Below are 15,358 nucleotides of genomic sequence, written 5' to 3' on the forward strand. Positions count from 1 at the left end.
TGGAGGTGTTTAGCTTGAAGAACAGAAGACTTGGGGTGGGGGTGGGCACCTAGAACAACACGGTGGCAGTCTTCACTTTCTAAAGAGAGATTAGGCCTTCTTTGCAAAATTCCATAGGGCACACCAAGGACTGGTGACTAAAGTTAAAGCAGGGTGAATTTGGTTTCATATCCAGAAGAATTTTACAATCCTTAGAGCTGATTGGAAATGAATTGCATTGCTTGTACATTAGTGCACATGTCTTTGGTCATGTCAAAGCAAATCTGTGAATCAGTTAACCTCCAATGGGAAATCAAAGTGGGAAAATGACTCCCCGTTCTTCGCCAGCCTCACAAGGATGTTTAGGCACGTTTTATATATATATCACGTATATATATGTATATGTGTGTATGTGTGTATATATATATGTCTCCTTACTTCATTTAAACCAATGCTACTCATAGGGTTTGTACTTGTACAATGCTTGGCACTCATTTCATAGATGGTTGATTTTTGTGCCAGCAAAATGCCTAAGGGACAGACATTCTTGTTCCTTGGTTACAGATGAAAGACAAATGCCCTGAGAAACCGCCAGTTGTCCACGTCTTATGACACTCACCCCAGAGGGCCCAACACTGGGATCACCACCAGCGGACACTGGTGTGGTATTGGCGTAGGCGATCTTGCTGGCCAAATACCTACGCGTTTATATTAGACACCAGCAACTTTTTCTTTCCTACAAAAAAATGAGGTTGAAATAGCAGCTCTGTGAGACCACTTAGAACATGGGGAGAAATACTTATAGCGAACGTCCTGTAAACGCTCCTCACGTGAGGGACGAGAACCAAACAACTTTCCGTGGGGGAGCTCATGTTCTGCCCCGCGAGCACACCCTGCCTCTCTCTGGATATCGTCGCCTACCTGAAAATATTCCATGTCTACTTATGCGGACATAATGACAGGTTTATTTTACCTTTGAATTGATGTATGACATAAACACAGTCAAATGCATGCATACTATTTGAACCACCACAAGTCCCACCCCCGGGGCGGGCCTCCTTGCAGGCAAGGCTCCCCGTCTCCACCAGAGTTAGCTACCACTGGGACTTCCAGCCCCATCAGTTCATTTTGCCTCAAGTGAACAATATTTGGTGAAAATTTGTTCTGCAAGTGTGAATGATCTGTGACAGCAGAGATGAGGGAACTTTGCCTCCCTTCCACAAGCCACTTTTGATGCTGGCTGTGCGCGGCTTGAAAGGCAGTAGGCAGGGTGCACCCAGCACGATGGATTGAGACGACGGACAGATGCCCAGGACTTCCTAACGTTTCTTAATTTCAGCAGGAGGACCCCTTCCTGCCCCGCACCCTTCCCCTGGTCTGAGTACTGTTGTTAAAGGAAGGTGGGAAGAAACATCGGAGGAATGCTTGTAGAGCAGTGTGTTCTTAGGGATAGAAAGCTATCTGTAGAAGCCACGTGGTGTGAAGGGGAAATGAAGAGAGGGTGTCGGGGACCTCCAGGAGGAAGTGGACCCTCTAGCCCAGTCTTGGAGGAACCTGGATAGACTGAAGAGGGACAGGGCCGGGCTGGGCAGAGTGGGAGGACGGTGCAGACAGACTTGCATCTGCAGATCTTTCCAGAACTCTCTTTAAATGCACTATGCAAGGTGTTTAGCTGCCTCAAATTCAGTTAAAAGGACTTCCACCATGGTCTTTGTTCCCTCCTCTAGAGTGACGAGCGACAGTTGTCAAAATCTTCCCAAGATCAGCCAGCAGAGGCCACGGTCCAAAACCATGGTGGGGAAGCCAGGGGGCGCCAAGCCCCTCCACAGGGAGCATCCTAAAGAGGTCGGGCCGGCTTTACTTGACGTTGGTAAAATTGCAGGTGGCTGAGAAACAGCCCCAAGAAAAAAGTCACATTTATTTGTTTATTGAGCACAATTTGATTTTGTTAAATTGTAGATTTTCTTCCAGCACACTGGGTTAAAAGGACGGGCAGATCCCCGGGCTTCCTAACGTTTCTTCACTTGGAAGGAGGACTCCTTCCTCCCCACAAGCTTTCCGTTGGTCTGAGTCCTGGGTGACAGGCCTTGAGGGGTGAGTCCTAGGCCCAGTCAGAGCAGGAGGGCCTGGTCCTCACGAAGCACAATCCTCCCGCTTGAGGAAACCGTAGGTGCCAGCTCTACCTGTCCTGAAGCGTGTCCCTGGGGTCCGAAGTGTAGGCCAGTGTAGTCTTGGGTGTGGCTGGGCCTCACAGTCTCCTGCTGGGTTTCTCCAAGGCGCACATGGTGGGTCACCACCCCAGACCTCCACACTGGACTTTCTGGGGAAAGAGATGGGTAGCAAGAGGAGAGAGCCCAGCAGGCGGGTGAAATCCTTGCCAAGAACCTTCTGGTTTAGGACAAAACATACCAGGTTTCAAAGGAAAGAGAACTAATGGAAATGGTGAAGAGGAATGAAAGAATGCATGTCAAAGCGGTCTGGTGGGATAGAAAGGCATCATCACAAAACTCAGTTGGTCAAAAGGCATCTCTCACCTGCAAGGAGGTTGTGTGGTCCTGGCCATTGCAAACTGGCTCAGGGGGAGGGGAGGTGAAGGGGGGCAGGATGAATCCCACAGGAGGCTGGCTAACTGTCGACTATGTTGCATCTCCAAACTCAGCCGCCCCTGCCCACAAATACCTCTGGTCCGAGGAGAAAAGACAGGCCAGTGAGTGGGCATGGGTGGAGGCCCAACCATTTCCTCCACTGCTTGTGCTCTCAGAGCCCATGGCTTCCTGGGACAGCTCCTCCTTCCTGGCACAGGCAGAGTTTATTCATCTTGTTGGGTCTGCACAGAAGAGGTTGAATCACACGTGGGAGTCCCCGTTTGCAGAATGGTGTGGGACGACGGGACGGGCAGCTGCAGCCAGCATCTCGAAGTTGCTTTCCGCAGCTGACTTCTCACTGTCTTCCTCTTTCTCCAGGAGCTTGTCAATCACACTCATAAGGAGAGTGCTGACTTTGGCTTAAGTATATCTGGAATCAACAAAGGCAGTGGAGAAGAAAACATCCACCCACCAAAAGTAAGTGGGACTCATGAACTGAACACTAAATGGAGGAATTCCCTTTTCTTTTTGAAAATGAAAAATTCTAAGTGTTATATTTGTCAAAGAGGAAAAGTAATATGTGATGATCAAAGGTTGGCTGTGGGGTGAATTGGCAAGGGACTGGCTGCGGATGAGACCCTGAGGTGCTGGTCTGGATCCCCCTCCTGGGTGGATGGACTTGAATGAACGGCCCCATCTCCAAGGGGCTCAGTTTCCCATTTGTAAATTGCTGGGTTTGGAAGAGATGGCTTCTAAGGTTCCTTTCAGCTTAAAAATTCTGTGATGACAGTAACAAAGTGCTCTGCGATACCTAAGGAGTTGTGGCCTCGCACTCATTCTTTTCTGCCCTGTCAGTAGGAGTTGACTAGCAGTGTTCCTTTCTCCTTGGAGATGTGGCTCCAGGCTTGAATGTAATTTCATGTGAACCAGGAAACCTCAGTTGATATAAGGCTGATCTTGTCCTCAATAGATATTTATCCCTTTCCTAATGAACCTCACGTCCTGATTCGTAAATAACAGTCTCTCAAACAGAAAGGACCCATATTGGGTAGTTGTAGGCCAAAGGTAGGTAAAAGTGGGTCACGTGGAAATAAAAAGCAGCATCGACACCAACGTGTTTCTCTTGATTATAACTTTTCAGGGTTGAATATCATTGAGTCATCTTTCTTTCTTCGATCGTACGGGACTGCTGACTTACCTCTGGCCAGTTCTTCTCAGGCAGACCAAACTCTGGGTGTGTGTGTCTGGAGGGGAACTGGGAGCATCTATCTCCCTGAAATCAAGGGGAGCCGCTTCATGGGCCAGAACTGGCTCCTTTTAGGCCCTCGATTATATGGGTGATTCCTGGAGGTGACACATTCGAATCACTGCTGCCCATGGAGAAATACTTCCCTGCTCACCGTCACTACCTATGTCACGTTTTTGGTCACTTGTGTGCCCAGCAATGCTGCTCTCATGAACATCTCATGTTAATGTGAATGGATGTTTCTGATCAGGTCAAGGAAGGGGCTATTTAACCCAGCACTTAACCTTTGAAAGAATCTGGCTATAAATTCTCTTTGCAGCAGAAATGTCCTCAGGGTAAACTGTGGACGGTTTTCTCCCTAGCATTTCATAAGCTGAATGAGGGCATATGGTCAGGGGCCTATCTCCAAAATGGGTCTTTCATCACCATCTCAGAGCCCCTAGCTTCATGATTCCCAGGCCCCCGTGCAAATTTTGTAGATGTGCTGTTTCCAAAGGCACTAGCTTTGGAGTCAGCCTGCCTAGGTTCAAAGCCCAGGTCAGACCTTCCTGGCTGTGAATCTTGGGCAAGTTGTTTAATCTCTCCAAGGCTCATTTCTCTCATCTGTGAAATGGAAATAATCATAGTGCCCACTTCCAAGGTCATAATGAAGGGAGTGCCTTAGTCTTACACCCAGCACATAATAAGCACTCAGTAAATGTTGGCTACTGTTACTGTCTTTTATTTTTTACAGGCATCCTTGCTTTTTCATTCTGCCTCTAGGGGAGACAGAAGGAGTATGGGTAGGGGAGACAGATATCTGGGTTTGAATCCTGGTCTTAAGTAACTTGTTAGCTGTGTGGCCCTGGGCAGATCATTTACCTTCTCTGGCCTTACCTCCACATCTGTGAAACTAGGATGCCATTCCCGACTAGCAGAAGTGTTAGAAGGATTGGAAATAATCCTCACAAGTACCTTGCACACCTGTTTTATGCCAGGCAGTCTCCTGAGTGGTAAATGTACAGTGTAGTCCATAACTAGGAGCTATCAATATTCTTGTGCCAGTGAAGTCTTCCTGCATGGAATGTTTAAAAAGGATGAGACAATACAGGGGAAGTAGACATGTAGGAAGCAGATGGTGTGTCAGGAACTGACAAATGCTTGGGAATTTTATCCAAACCAACTCCATTCTGAAGAATTTCTTTATAACTTGTTTCTTTTTCCTAGAGTGCCCCAACGTGATGAAATCATCTTGTTCATTATTAGTGCAGTTTCTTTTTGAGGCTTTAAGTTTGCACTACATACCAAGGCACATAAATGTGTCTTAATTTAATGAAACTGAGCTATTAAGGTTAGTCTCCCCTCATGTTTTAATAGCCGTTTCAATAACTGTTACTCCCTTTCAGGGCCAAATCATTGACTTCCGAGGGCTGCTCACAGATGCCATAAAAGGAGCAACCAGCAAACTTGGCTTGAATAGCTTCGACTGCAACCCAGACCCTTCAGTAAGTGGCTAAGACGGGACATTCATCTTACAAACTGCCAAAATCCAGATGAACTTCGGGAATATAATTTTGAGTCCAGAGAAACCTTGAGATCAAGTCAAAGTTCATAGCAACCTGCCACCATTTGTGTCCTGGAGATCCGTGCCCTGTTTTTCTTCCCAAGTGATGAAGTAATATTGTAACGTTAGGCTTTCTATTCCTATTGTCAGGAACGATTGTTGAAACCTCTGAGTGCATTTATTGGCATGAACAGTGAGATGCGAGAATTGGCAGCCGTGGTGAGCCGGGTAAGATCTGATATTCAATTCACAAATTTACGGAGGCGGATTGGGGCTCCTGGAGCATTGTGGGCTGCTGCTTTTATTAATAACAATAAATATAATCATTTATTTATAAAGTGCCCCCACTTGCAAAGGCACTCATATTGTTTAGAGGCACAATAATGCATGATGAATAAATTATAGAATCGTAAAATTACAATATAAAAAGCCCACCATCTCACTATAGAGGCCAAGAAAACCCAAAGAGAAAAAGACTTAGAGTGGAAGGGACAGGTGAAAGGGTGTAGAGCCGAGCCAAGGCTTAAGGAAAGAAAGCCTCTCCGAGAAGGAAAGAGCACGTCTGCGTCTTGTTTAAACAGTCGAAGCCTAGAAATAGAGATGTTGGGAGTCTGATTTCCTAATTGGAAATTTTCATGAAGAAACAGATCAGTAGGAAGGATCTTACCATCCAAACTACTGATTTTTCAAGATTGGCCTCCAGGACCTAAAGACAGTGAAGTCTAATGGTTAACGACACAGGCTGTGGAACAGGTTGACCTGGATTTGATTCCTAGATCCTCCTCTTTCTAGCTGTGTGACTTTGGGCAAGTTCCTTGGGAATAGAATAGATTCCTGAGTTATAGGAGGTTTTTCTGATTTCCAGTGATCTTGTATTTAATGAAAGACTGAAACCTAGACAGGCTCAGAGAGATGTTTAAAATGATGCAAGAACTTTACATCTGCTCTGAGGTCATTAAGGTCTGCCAGGTCTCCTTTCAGCCCAGCATTTGTCCCCTGCACGCCTCTGATGTGTCAGCCATGTGCTGGTGGCTGGAAACACAAAGGTGAACGACTCAACACAGTCCTTGCCCATAAGGGTTTCTCGTCCCACGGGCAAGGTGCACTTTGGGAGCATAACGGATGGGTATTGTTGCGCCAAGGAGTGGGGAAAGTGTTAGGGAAGAAGATACACAGGAAACAGCCACGTGAAAAAAGAGTAGAAGAGGGTGGGGGGAGGCGTTCTGGGCAGAGGTGCAGACCTGTGAAATTGTAGCACTTGTGCAGTGCTTCTCAGGAGCCACCTGGGACGCAAGGAATGGTGGGAGATGGGCTGGAGAGAGAGGCCAGGGTTCCTGCATGTAAGGGTGCTGCGAACAGGACCCAGGGCTGGAGTCAGTCTGTGGGAGACTGGGAATCTTCGAAAGTCGTCCATCAGGAGAATGGGGCAATCAAATGTACTTTTAGACAGCTTGTTCTGACGACAGTGTGGAAGGCTATCAAAGACATGGAGATAGGAAGACCAGCTCTGAAGTTATTGCCAGTGAGAGGATGAGGGATTGAGCCAGGCTGTGGTAATTAGGATGCATAAGAGAGCAGAGAAAAATATTTTTATACCCCCAAATCAATAGTCTTGTTAGTGTTTTTGCAAAAGGATACCAGGACTAGTGATAATAAAGTAGAGTAGAAGTGGCCTGAAAAGATTCCATTTGGAACCCTTCCCACAGTACAGTGGGAGGCAGTCGTGCAGACCCTGCTTGAATGCTGACAGGGATGGAAGCTCACCACCTCCTGAGGCAGTCCTGCTGAGTCTTGAGAACTTTTGATTGATATAAGGAGGGACTTCCTACTGGGAACTTAAACAGTACCACGTGGAATTCAATGTCAACTCTAGAAGAAGGCAAGGAATACTGCTATTATCTATGGATGCCTTGAACTCCAGGGTAGTTGAATCCCCACTGTGCGCCAAGCTTTTCCTAAGAAAGTGTGGTAATAAGAATGAGTGGGTGGTCCTTTAAAGACAGGGTGGTTCTCCCAAGATTTTGGAAGACTGAGACCTTTGTCAGCTCACCCAGGAATGGGTCATACATACATCATACACCATGAAAATCACCTGCATAAATAGTTTCTCTAATAAAATTTGTCACTTCTGGTGAAGGGAACTGGGAGGATGGGGGACAGAAGTAGAGGTATAACATCTCACCAGAATTTTTAAAATATGTTTGTATATTTTTGAACCATGTGCATGTATTATTTATTTAAAAATTAAATAAATATAAAAGTAGTTTCCAGATTGTTCTGTAGTCACTCAGAATGACTTTGGAAAAGAGGTGGGTTTTTTGTTTTGTTTTGTTTTGTTTTTGGCCGTAACACTCTAGACATTCAGCTTGCCCAAAACAGCTCCTACTGAGAAAGGCCCCTGAGTGACTGTTCTGATCATCTAGCGAAATTGAAGTTTGGAAACTGTAAATTAGTATCAGTAAAAGCTACCTTAATTGATTACCCTCAGTGGTTGCTGCAGGGCTCTGCTATGTGAGGGGAAGACTTTCGCTTGGTTGTTGGCTTCCTTGGATTTTGTAGAAGCAATTGCTCCTGATGGAAGTAGGGAGCGATCACTAGGGAAAAAGAGAAATTGGTTTCAGAGGAGCGTTATCTCTTTTAGGCCGCAAATTACGAAAGTGTTTTCGAGATCAAGGAGTAAGAGAGAGGGCAGGCAACGGCTAGGAACTATGTTTCAGAGTAAAAGCTAATGTAATTTGTAGGCATATTCTGTAGCTTCTTTGATTACGGTTGTAAATCAGCATGGTTTGCTATTGACCGAAGACAGGTATAGTCCCTCATTAGAAGATTTTTTTTTTTTTTTACCCTAAAAGTACCATATTATATCAGCAATGTCTTCTTCAGGGAATATCACTGAATATTTTCATGACATCCCTTTGGTGAACTAGCCTCAGATTACAATGTGTATATATACACATGTATCTAATATGAAAAGTGTTTATCACAGGCACTTTATGTCCTATTGTAAGTCAGGTATTCTGCTGCTCCAATGTTTATTACAGCTGTGGAGGAGAACATTAGTTTTAACAAAATGATCAAATGTGCATTGCAGGACATTTATCTCCATAATCCAAACATAAAGTGGAGTGACATTATTGGACTCGATGCAGCCAAGCAGTTAGTCAAAGAAGCTGTTGTGTATCCTATAAGGGTAAGGATGGGAAGGAAGCCTCTTGGGAGATATTTCTGTTCATTATCCATTGGACAAGCTATATGTCATATACCCATCAGGAAGAGAATGACAGGGTGCTTTTCTGTCCACAAATTAACTTTTTGCCTGTGTCACAATATTTTGTCAACACTGGAGCACCAAGGCTCAGTCCATTCTAGGCAATTTGAAATCATGTTACATATTGGGTGAAGGCAGGTGTCTGCTCTAAGAGGTAATTTAAGATCTAAGACTCTATAGTATATATGATTTGTCAGTTACTATAGGTTCAAATCAGCCTGCCTCCCTAAAAATATTTAGAGTAGAAATACCTGCCATAAGAGAGAGCATCTGACTTTGTTTGCATAGATCTTCCCCCTGCCCCCAACACCCCCATCATTGGGGGCTTTGCTTTCAGCTGGTTGTAAAGACTAGACAGCCCCTTCCAGGGCACTGGCCAATAGAGCCATAGGGCTGTGCTCAGCTTATTCCTGACAAAGTTTTGTGCAGAGTGGCTCACTAAATAGGAAGAAAAATAGAAAAACAAGACTCTTCATGTTTGGTTTACAACAGTGGTGATGAGAAGGTCAGTGTACCACATGGCTTTTGCTGTATAGCAGACCACCCCAACACTTAGTGCCTTAGAATGACAATCATTTATTTGTTTGCAATTCTGTGGGTGGGCTCTTTGGGCTGGGCTTAGCTGGGCCAGCTTGGCTCTTTTCCACGTGATGTTGGTTGGGCTCACTCACACGTCTGGGGCATCTGGGGTGGCTGGAAAAGCTGTGAAAGCTGGGATCACCAGGCAGCTGAGGCCTCTCTCTGCCTCTCGTCCTCTGGCAGGAGAGCCCAAGTCTTGCTCACACGGTGCAGAGAGTTCCCAGACAGAAGCAAGAAAGGGCAGGACCCAATCCGTGAGCCTTTCCCGTGTCTCTTCTCATATTCCGTATATTTGCTCGTCTCTATTTTCAAGTCTCTTCTTCTATTTGCTAATGTCCCACTGGCCAAATTCACAAGGCAAAATCCAGATTCAAGCGATAGACAGATATCCTCTCCCTCTTGGTGGAAGGAGCTGCAAATAATTTGTGGCCATTTTTTGTAATCTCCTGCAGTTAGGATTACAGATTTACTTTATTGAATAACCTATTTATTCTTACCACTGCGCCCTTGCAGCCCCTGATTTTTGGATGCTTCTTTTTGAATGGGACAAAATCAGTAAATTTGGACTGTCTTCCCTTTCTTCCTTCCTGTGTTCAGACATGGGGGTAAGAAATATACTGGTGTTCAGAATTAGTAGAAATGTATTTATTCCCTGTTTCCTCTGAGTGGCTCTATTGTACAAGACTTCTTGTACGAAAGAATAGAACTGCCCAATCAGACTCTGGTTATCTGTTATCTCCATGGTATTAGAAGTTCCACATGATGTCAACATTTTGACATTAGCATCAGCAAGAAACTAATAGCTAGTTATAATTTTACTATTATTTTTCCTTCTCCTTGGTTCTCTATCAACTCCAGATGGCTTGAGTTTGAACTAATGGGAGAGACTCACTGAAAGTCCACGCATGTCCTGTTTGGAGTCAGTGTCTCATAATGTATTCTGCACTGAATGTTTGCAACTTCCAAATCAGGCTTCACCATAGCTTTGAGCTTTATTCACATACACTTTTGTATGTTGGTTCTAGTATGTATCTTAAAGAGCATACCTGCTTCACAACATTCAAAAGATTGCCAGATGCTCTGCATATATGTCGGACTCTGGGGGAAATGATGTTATGCATGTGAGAAATGACTATTGAAACGGAGAGAAAAGTACCTACATATGCCTTTCTTCTCCTTAAAATAACTGCTCTTTTAAAAAGTGACAAAAATTAAGCCATGCATCCTATCAAGTGTGAAGGTAAAATTGGGATAAGTAAGATACATATATATATATATAGAGAGAGAGAGAGAGAGAGAGAGAGAGAGAGAGGAGAGAGAGAGAGAGAGAGAGAGAGAGAGAGGGAGGGAGGGAGAGAGAGAGAGAGGGAAGGAAAAAGCCAGCCTTAAAAAAAGGAAGGCCTGGGCTTCCCTGGTGGCACAGTGGTTGAGAGTCCGCCTGCCAATGCAGGGGACATGGGTTCATGCCCTGGTCCGGGAAGATCCCACATGCCGCGGAGCGGCTGGGCCCGTGAGCCATGGCTGCTGAGCCTGCGCGTCTGGAGCCTGTGCTCCGCAACGGAAGAGGCCGCAACAGTGAGAGGCCCGCGTACCGGAAAAAAAAAAAAAAAAAGGAGGGCTTGACGCAGAGTTGCATGTGTTTCACCCTAGCTCCCCTAGCTTGCCTGAGCTCAGGGCGCGCAGGCTGACGTACCGATACTAAACCTCATCCTTGTTCCTTGCTCCCATAGTACCCACAGCTGTTTACAGGAATCCTTTCCCCCTGGAAAGGACTGCTGCTCTACGGACCTCCAGGTAAAGGGCTTTCTGTTTTGGCCTTGGTATAAAGCGTGTGTGCAGAGGACGAGTTGCCCCATCTGTCCTTACTTCAGGGCTGGGGCAGTGCTTGCTGAGTAACCACCTCCTGTTTTGCTTGTGTGACTGCCTTCTGTCTGCAGGCAGAGGAATGGAGCTCGAGGGCCGCTCATATATTTTACCCACATGTGATTCTAGGTACAGGAAAGACTTTGCTGGCCAAAGCTGTGGCTACGGAATGCAAAACAACCTTCTTTAATATTTCTGCATCTACCATCGTAAGCAAATGGAGAGGGGATTCAGAAAAGCTTGTTCGGGTAGGGATTCTTGATTTTGGTTTTTTAGAATAAGTTCTGGCAAAATACCGTGGTACAAAATGAGGTTATATCTTATTTGTTTTAAGTGATTTGTATGTTCAAATTTATCCTGGATCTTAATTACCAAAAACCTGGGAGGTAGATTGACTACTATGTGTGGCTATCAGTCATGCCCCTATCATCAAACATGATCTCCCTTCCTTTGGGAATTTGACCAACAGCCCTTTTGCAATTCATGCGACTTGGGAATAGAAGCTGGAAAAAATTGTCTCTGAAGTGGTCTATTATTTCTTCATTCAAGAAGCATTTATTATTAAGCATGTGCAGTATATTTAGTTAACATTTATTGAGAGGCTACTATGGTATGCTAGTCCCTATACTAGATACTCTAAGGAAGAATCAAGAAACTTAAAACTTAATTATTCTTTCAGGTTCTCTGAGCAACTTTCCTTTGCAGAGCCCATAGCCTGTAGGGATTTTTTTCTTCCCTTCAGAGATTGTTTCCATCTTTACAATATCTCATTCATAGTATATGGTATATTTTATATTATAAAATTTTACTATATCTTCCAGTCACCTTATGAGAACACTTGTTTTTTGATTTATGCCTCAGTGTAAGTTAGGTCCTGCTTAGAAATCCTGTTAAACTATTGCACTCTGTAGGATGACTGATAAGTAATCAATACAAAGTGGATAAATATGATATATTTCCTGAAAAGAAATTACTCTAAAATATTATGCTTAAATTACATTACTTTGGATAGACTTATTTTCAAAATATTGTGGCTTATTTGGAAGTGATAATAAAATATTTTTAAAGGATTGATTTACCTAAAATAACCTATTACTTATTACTTTGTGATTGTTCTCAAGTTACTTCAAATGTGTAAGTTTTTATAAATTCTTATCACCCCTACCAGATTGTAATTCATGGAAATCTATGTTGACATCTTCTATTTCATTGTTCTTCATCTTGAGTCTAACTCAGTGCCAGACAGGGTTTAATTTTAGCTGCTCCTAAATTTATGGGTTCCATGTGATTCTAGTTAGCTAGATTTCCATTAGCTTAAATCCAACAAACTAGAATTCTTATCAGCCTGAAGACTTTTCTCTTTAACATTCCATTTCTGCGTGATGAGGAACAACAAAACTTACAAGGTGCCCCCAGAATCAGTTTAGATTCATCTCCTGTTATGAAAAGTGGTGTTTTGAACTATGAGCACAAAACACTGCAAGGTGCTCGGAGGAAGATTCCCTGGACAAGACTCCCCCAGGCAAAGAAGAAATTCAGATGTTTAATGAATATTCTGGGTTTTTTTTTTGTTTTGTTTTGTTTTTGCGGTATGCGGGCCTCTCACTGCTGTGGCCTCTCCCGCTGCGGAGCACAGGCTCTGGACACGCAGGCCCAGTGGCCACGGCTCACGGGCCCAGCCACTCCGCGGAATGTGGGATCTTCCCGGACGGGGGCACGAACCCGTGTCCCCTGTATCAGCAGGCGGACTCTCAACCACTGCGCCACCAGGGAAGCCCTAATGAATATTCCTAACAAAGATTTAAACTAAATGGACTTTCTTGTTTAATGTTGAATAGCCAGAAAAGTCATTTAACTAGAATGCTCCATTCTGTGTGAGCATTTTATTTAACTCAAGTTTTCCTCTGCTTCAGTATTGTTTTGCTAGACTTCTAAGAGTTAGGAAATGATTCCGCCCCCAATTTTTTCCCCTTCCTTTACCATACATTTAAAAAGTAGCCTTTCAGGGACTTCCCTGGTGGCGCAGTGGTTAAGAATCCACCTGCCAATGCAGGGGACACAGGTTCAATCCCTGGCCCGGAAAGATCCCACATGCCACAGAGCCACTAAGCCCGTGCACCACAACTACTGAGCCTGTGCTCTGGAGCCTGCGAGCCACGACTGCTGAGCCTGTGTGCCACAACTACTGAAGCCCGCGCACCTAGAGCCCGTGCTCTGCAACAAGAGAAGCCACCGCAATTAGAAGCCCATGCATGGCAACGAAGAGGAGCCCCTGGAAGAGTAGCCCCCACTCGCCGCAACTAGAGAAAGCCAGAAAGCCAGAAGGCCCAGGTGCAGTAATGAAGAGCCAATGCAGCCAAAGAAAAAAAAGTAGTCTTTCTGAAAAAAATAGTAAAAAAGACCCCTGAGCCTTCTCCCTGGAGGAAACTACTATAATTGCTTTCCAGAACATTTATTTATATCTACATTAACATCAACAACTGTATCTCGATCTCCCTCCCTTTAAGATACAAGTAGGAACATAGCACACATACTCTTCTGTACCTTGTGGGTTTTTTCACACTTAACAATGTAACTTGGATATTGTTCCACACTATTATAGATAGACAGAACATGTTTTTAATATGTCTGCATGACACTTCATTGCATGGTTGTACCAAAACGTGTTTAACCAATCTTTTCTTAATACACATTTAGGTTGTTTCCAGTCTCTTGCTATTATGAAGAAAGCTACAGTGAAGAGTCTTTCTATACACGTGTCTTTGCATATAGTGTAGTGTAGGACAATTTCTTAGAAGTAGAGTTGCTGGGTCAGAAGGAAAGAAAACCACTGATTGCCAAATTCCCTGCCGACAGGGTTGCACCAGCTTACATGCCCATCAGTGGTGTGTGTGTTTGCTTCCTCACACCCTGGCCAACACCATGTAATACCCATATTTAAAAATCTTTGCCAGTCTGATAGTGAAAGTAATATTTAAGTGCTCAAACATGCATTTCTTTCATTCTGAATGAATTTGAGCATCTTTCTATAGGTTTAGAAGATATTCATATTTCTTATTTTCTATGAAATACATTTTTTGGATATTAAAAAATAATTCAAAAGGAAAACAGGACTTCCCTGGTGGCGCAGTGGTTAAGAATCCGCCTGCTCATGCAGGGGACACGGGTTCGAGCCCTGGTCCGGGAAGATCCCATATGCTGCAGAGCAACTAAGCCCGTGAGCCACAACTACTGAGCCTGTGCTCTAGAGCTCATGATCCACAACTGCTGAGCCTGCGTGCTGCAACTACTGAAGCCCGCGAGTCTAGAGCCCGTGCTCTGCAACAAGAGAAGTCACCGCAGGGAGAAGCCCTTGCACCACAACGAAGAGTAGCCCCCGCTCGCTCGCCACAACCAGAGAAAGCCCGCATGCAGCAACGAAGACCCAAAACAGCCAAAAATAAGTAAATAAATAAATAAATAAAGTAATTAATTAATTTAAAAAAAAAGGAAACCAGATAACTCTGCTAATGCTAATCTGGAAGGATCTTATCTTCTGTTCTTTCAGAAATTACTCTTATTTTCTGAGCTCCTGGAAAGAGCCTCACCTGGAAAACCTTGGTCATGCTGTCAAGATTCTTACAGTGAAGCTTTCAGATAAAGAAAGCCCTTCAAGGCCTTCCCCTAAATCAGAGACGCTTTCCTACCATTTGCTTCTCTTTCTATTCCAGTTAAAGAGTTATTTATAGGGAGCCCTTGGTTACGTTTCTCCCTCCCCTCCTAATGTTCATGTCTCTTAGGAGTGGATGCTATTGAGTAGCTGAGTGGTCTTTTTAGCAAATGCACACACCTGTTGCTGCTCACATCTTTCAACATTCCACCCTCCCCCAGTTGTGTGATTTAACTTCCTCCAAGAACTTCTGAAAATTTTAGACTAATGCTTCCCAAGCACTTACCCAGGGTTCTATATATTCTCTGGCAGTGGAAGGGTAGTGGTGTGGTCCATGTGGAGACATAGGCTCCAGACGTGGTTCTCCTTCCAGCAGGATGTTTGGTCTTATCGAGGCTGTTGGTCTCTCTGCACTTTGGGGAGCTCCTTAAAAACGTGTAAAAGTGTTCTAATATGCCATTTTTCATTGGGTAGATTGCTGCTGTTGTAATCATCCTTAATACCAGGTATATTTGAGCTTTTCCTTTTGTGACAGGAAGACAAATTACCTGCTGCTAATGAGTTGGTCTCTGTTGTGTCTAAAAAACATTTGTGATGAGTGTCCCGGCATTGACACTGTTCTCTTAAGCTCACTGGGCTGAGCCAG

At 44.3% G+C, this 15,358-nt stretch overlaps 1 protein-coding gene across 2 annotated transcripts in view; it reads left to right on the top strand.

Annotated features, from left to right (window-relative positions):
- KATNAL2 (katanin catalytic subunit A1 like 2) overlaps window positions 1-15,358 on the top strand; it is an 88,538-nt gene that overhangs the window by 52,034 nt on the left and 21,146 nt on the right. For both annotated transcript variants that reach the window (XM_030867868.2, XM_060310553.1), the window contains 7 exons: window positions 1,707-1,824; window positions 2,943-3,041; window positions 5,196-5,294; window positions 5,504-5,581; window positions 8,445-8,543; window positions 10,931-10,994; window positions 11,193-11,311. In XM_030867868.2, coding sequence (XP_030723728.1) covers window positions 1,707-1,824; window positions 2,943-3,041; window positions 5,196-5,294; window positions 5,504-5,581; window positions 8,445-8,543; window positions 10,931-10,994; window positions 11,193-11,311 — 676 coding nt within the window. The remainder of the gene's footprint in view (window positions 1-1,706; window positions 1,825-2,942; window positions 3,042-5,195; window positions 5,295-5,503; window positions 5,582-8,444; window positions 8,544-10,930; window positions 10,995-11,192; window positions 11,312-15,358) is intronic.

Source organism: Globicephala melas, chromosome 13 (assembly GCF_963455315.2).
Source record: "Globicephala melas chromosome 13, mGloMel1.2, whole genome shotgun sequence".
NCBI classification, from domain to species: domain Eukaryota; kingdom Metazoa; phylum Chordata; class Mammalia; order Artiodactyla; family Delphinidae; genus Globicephala; species Globicephala melas.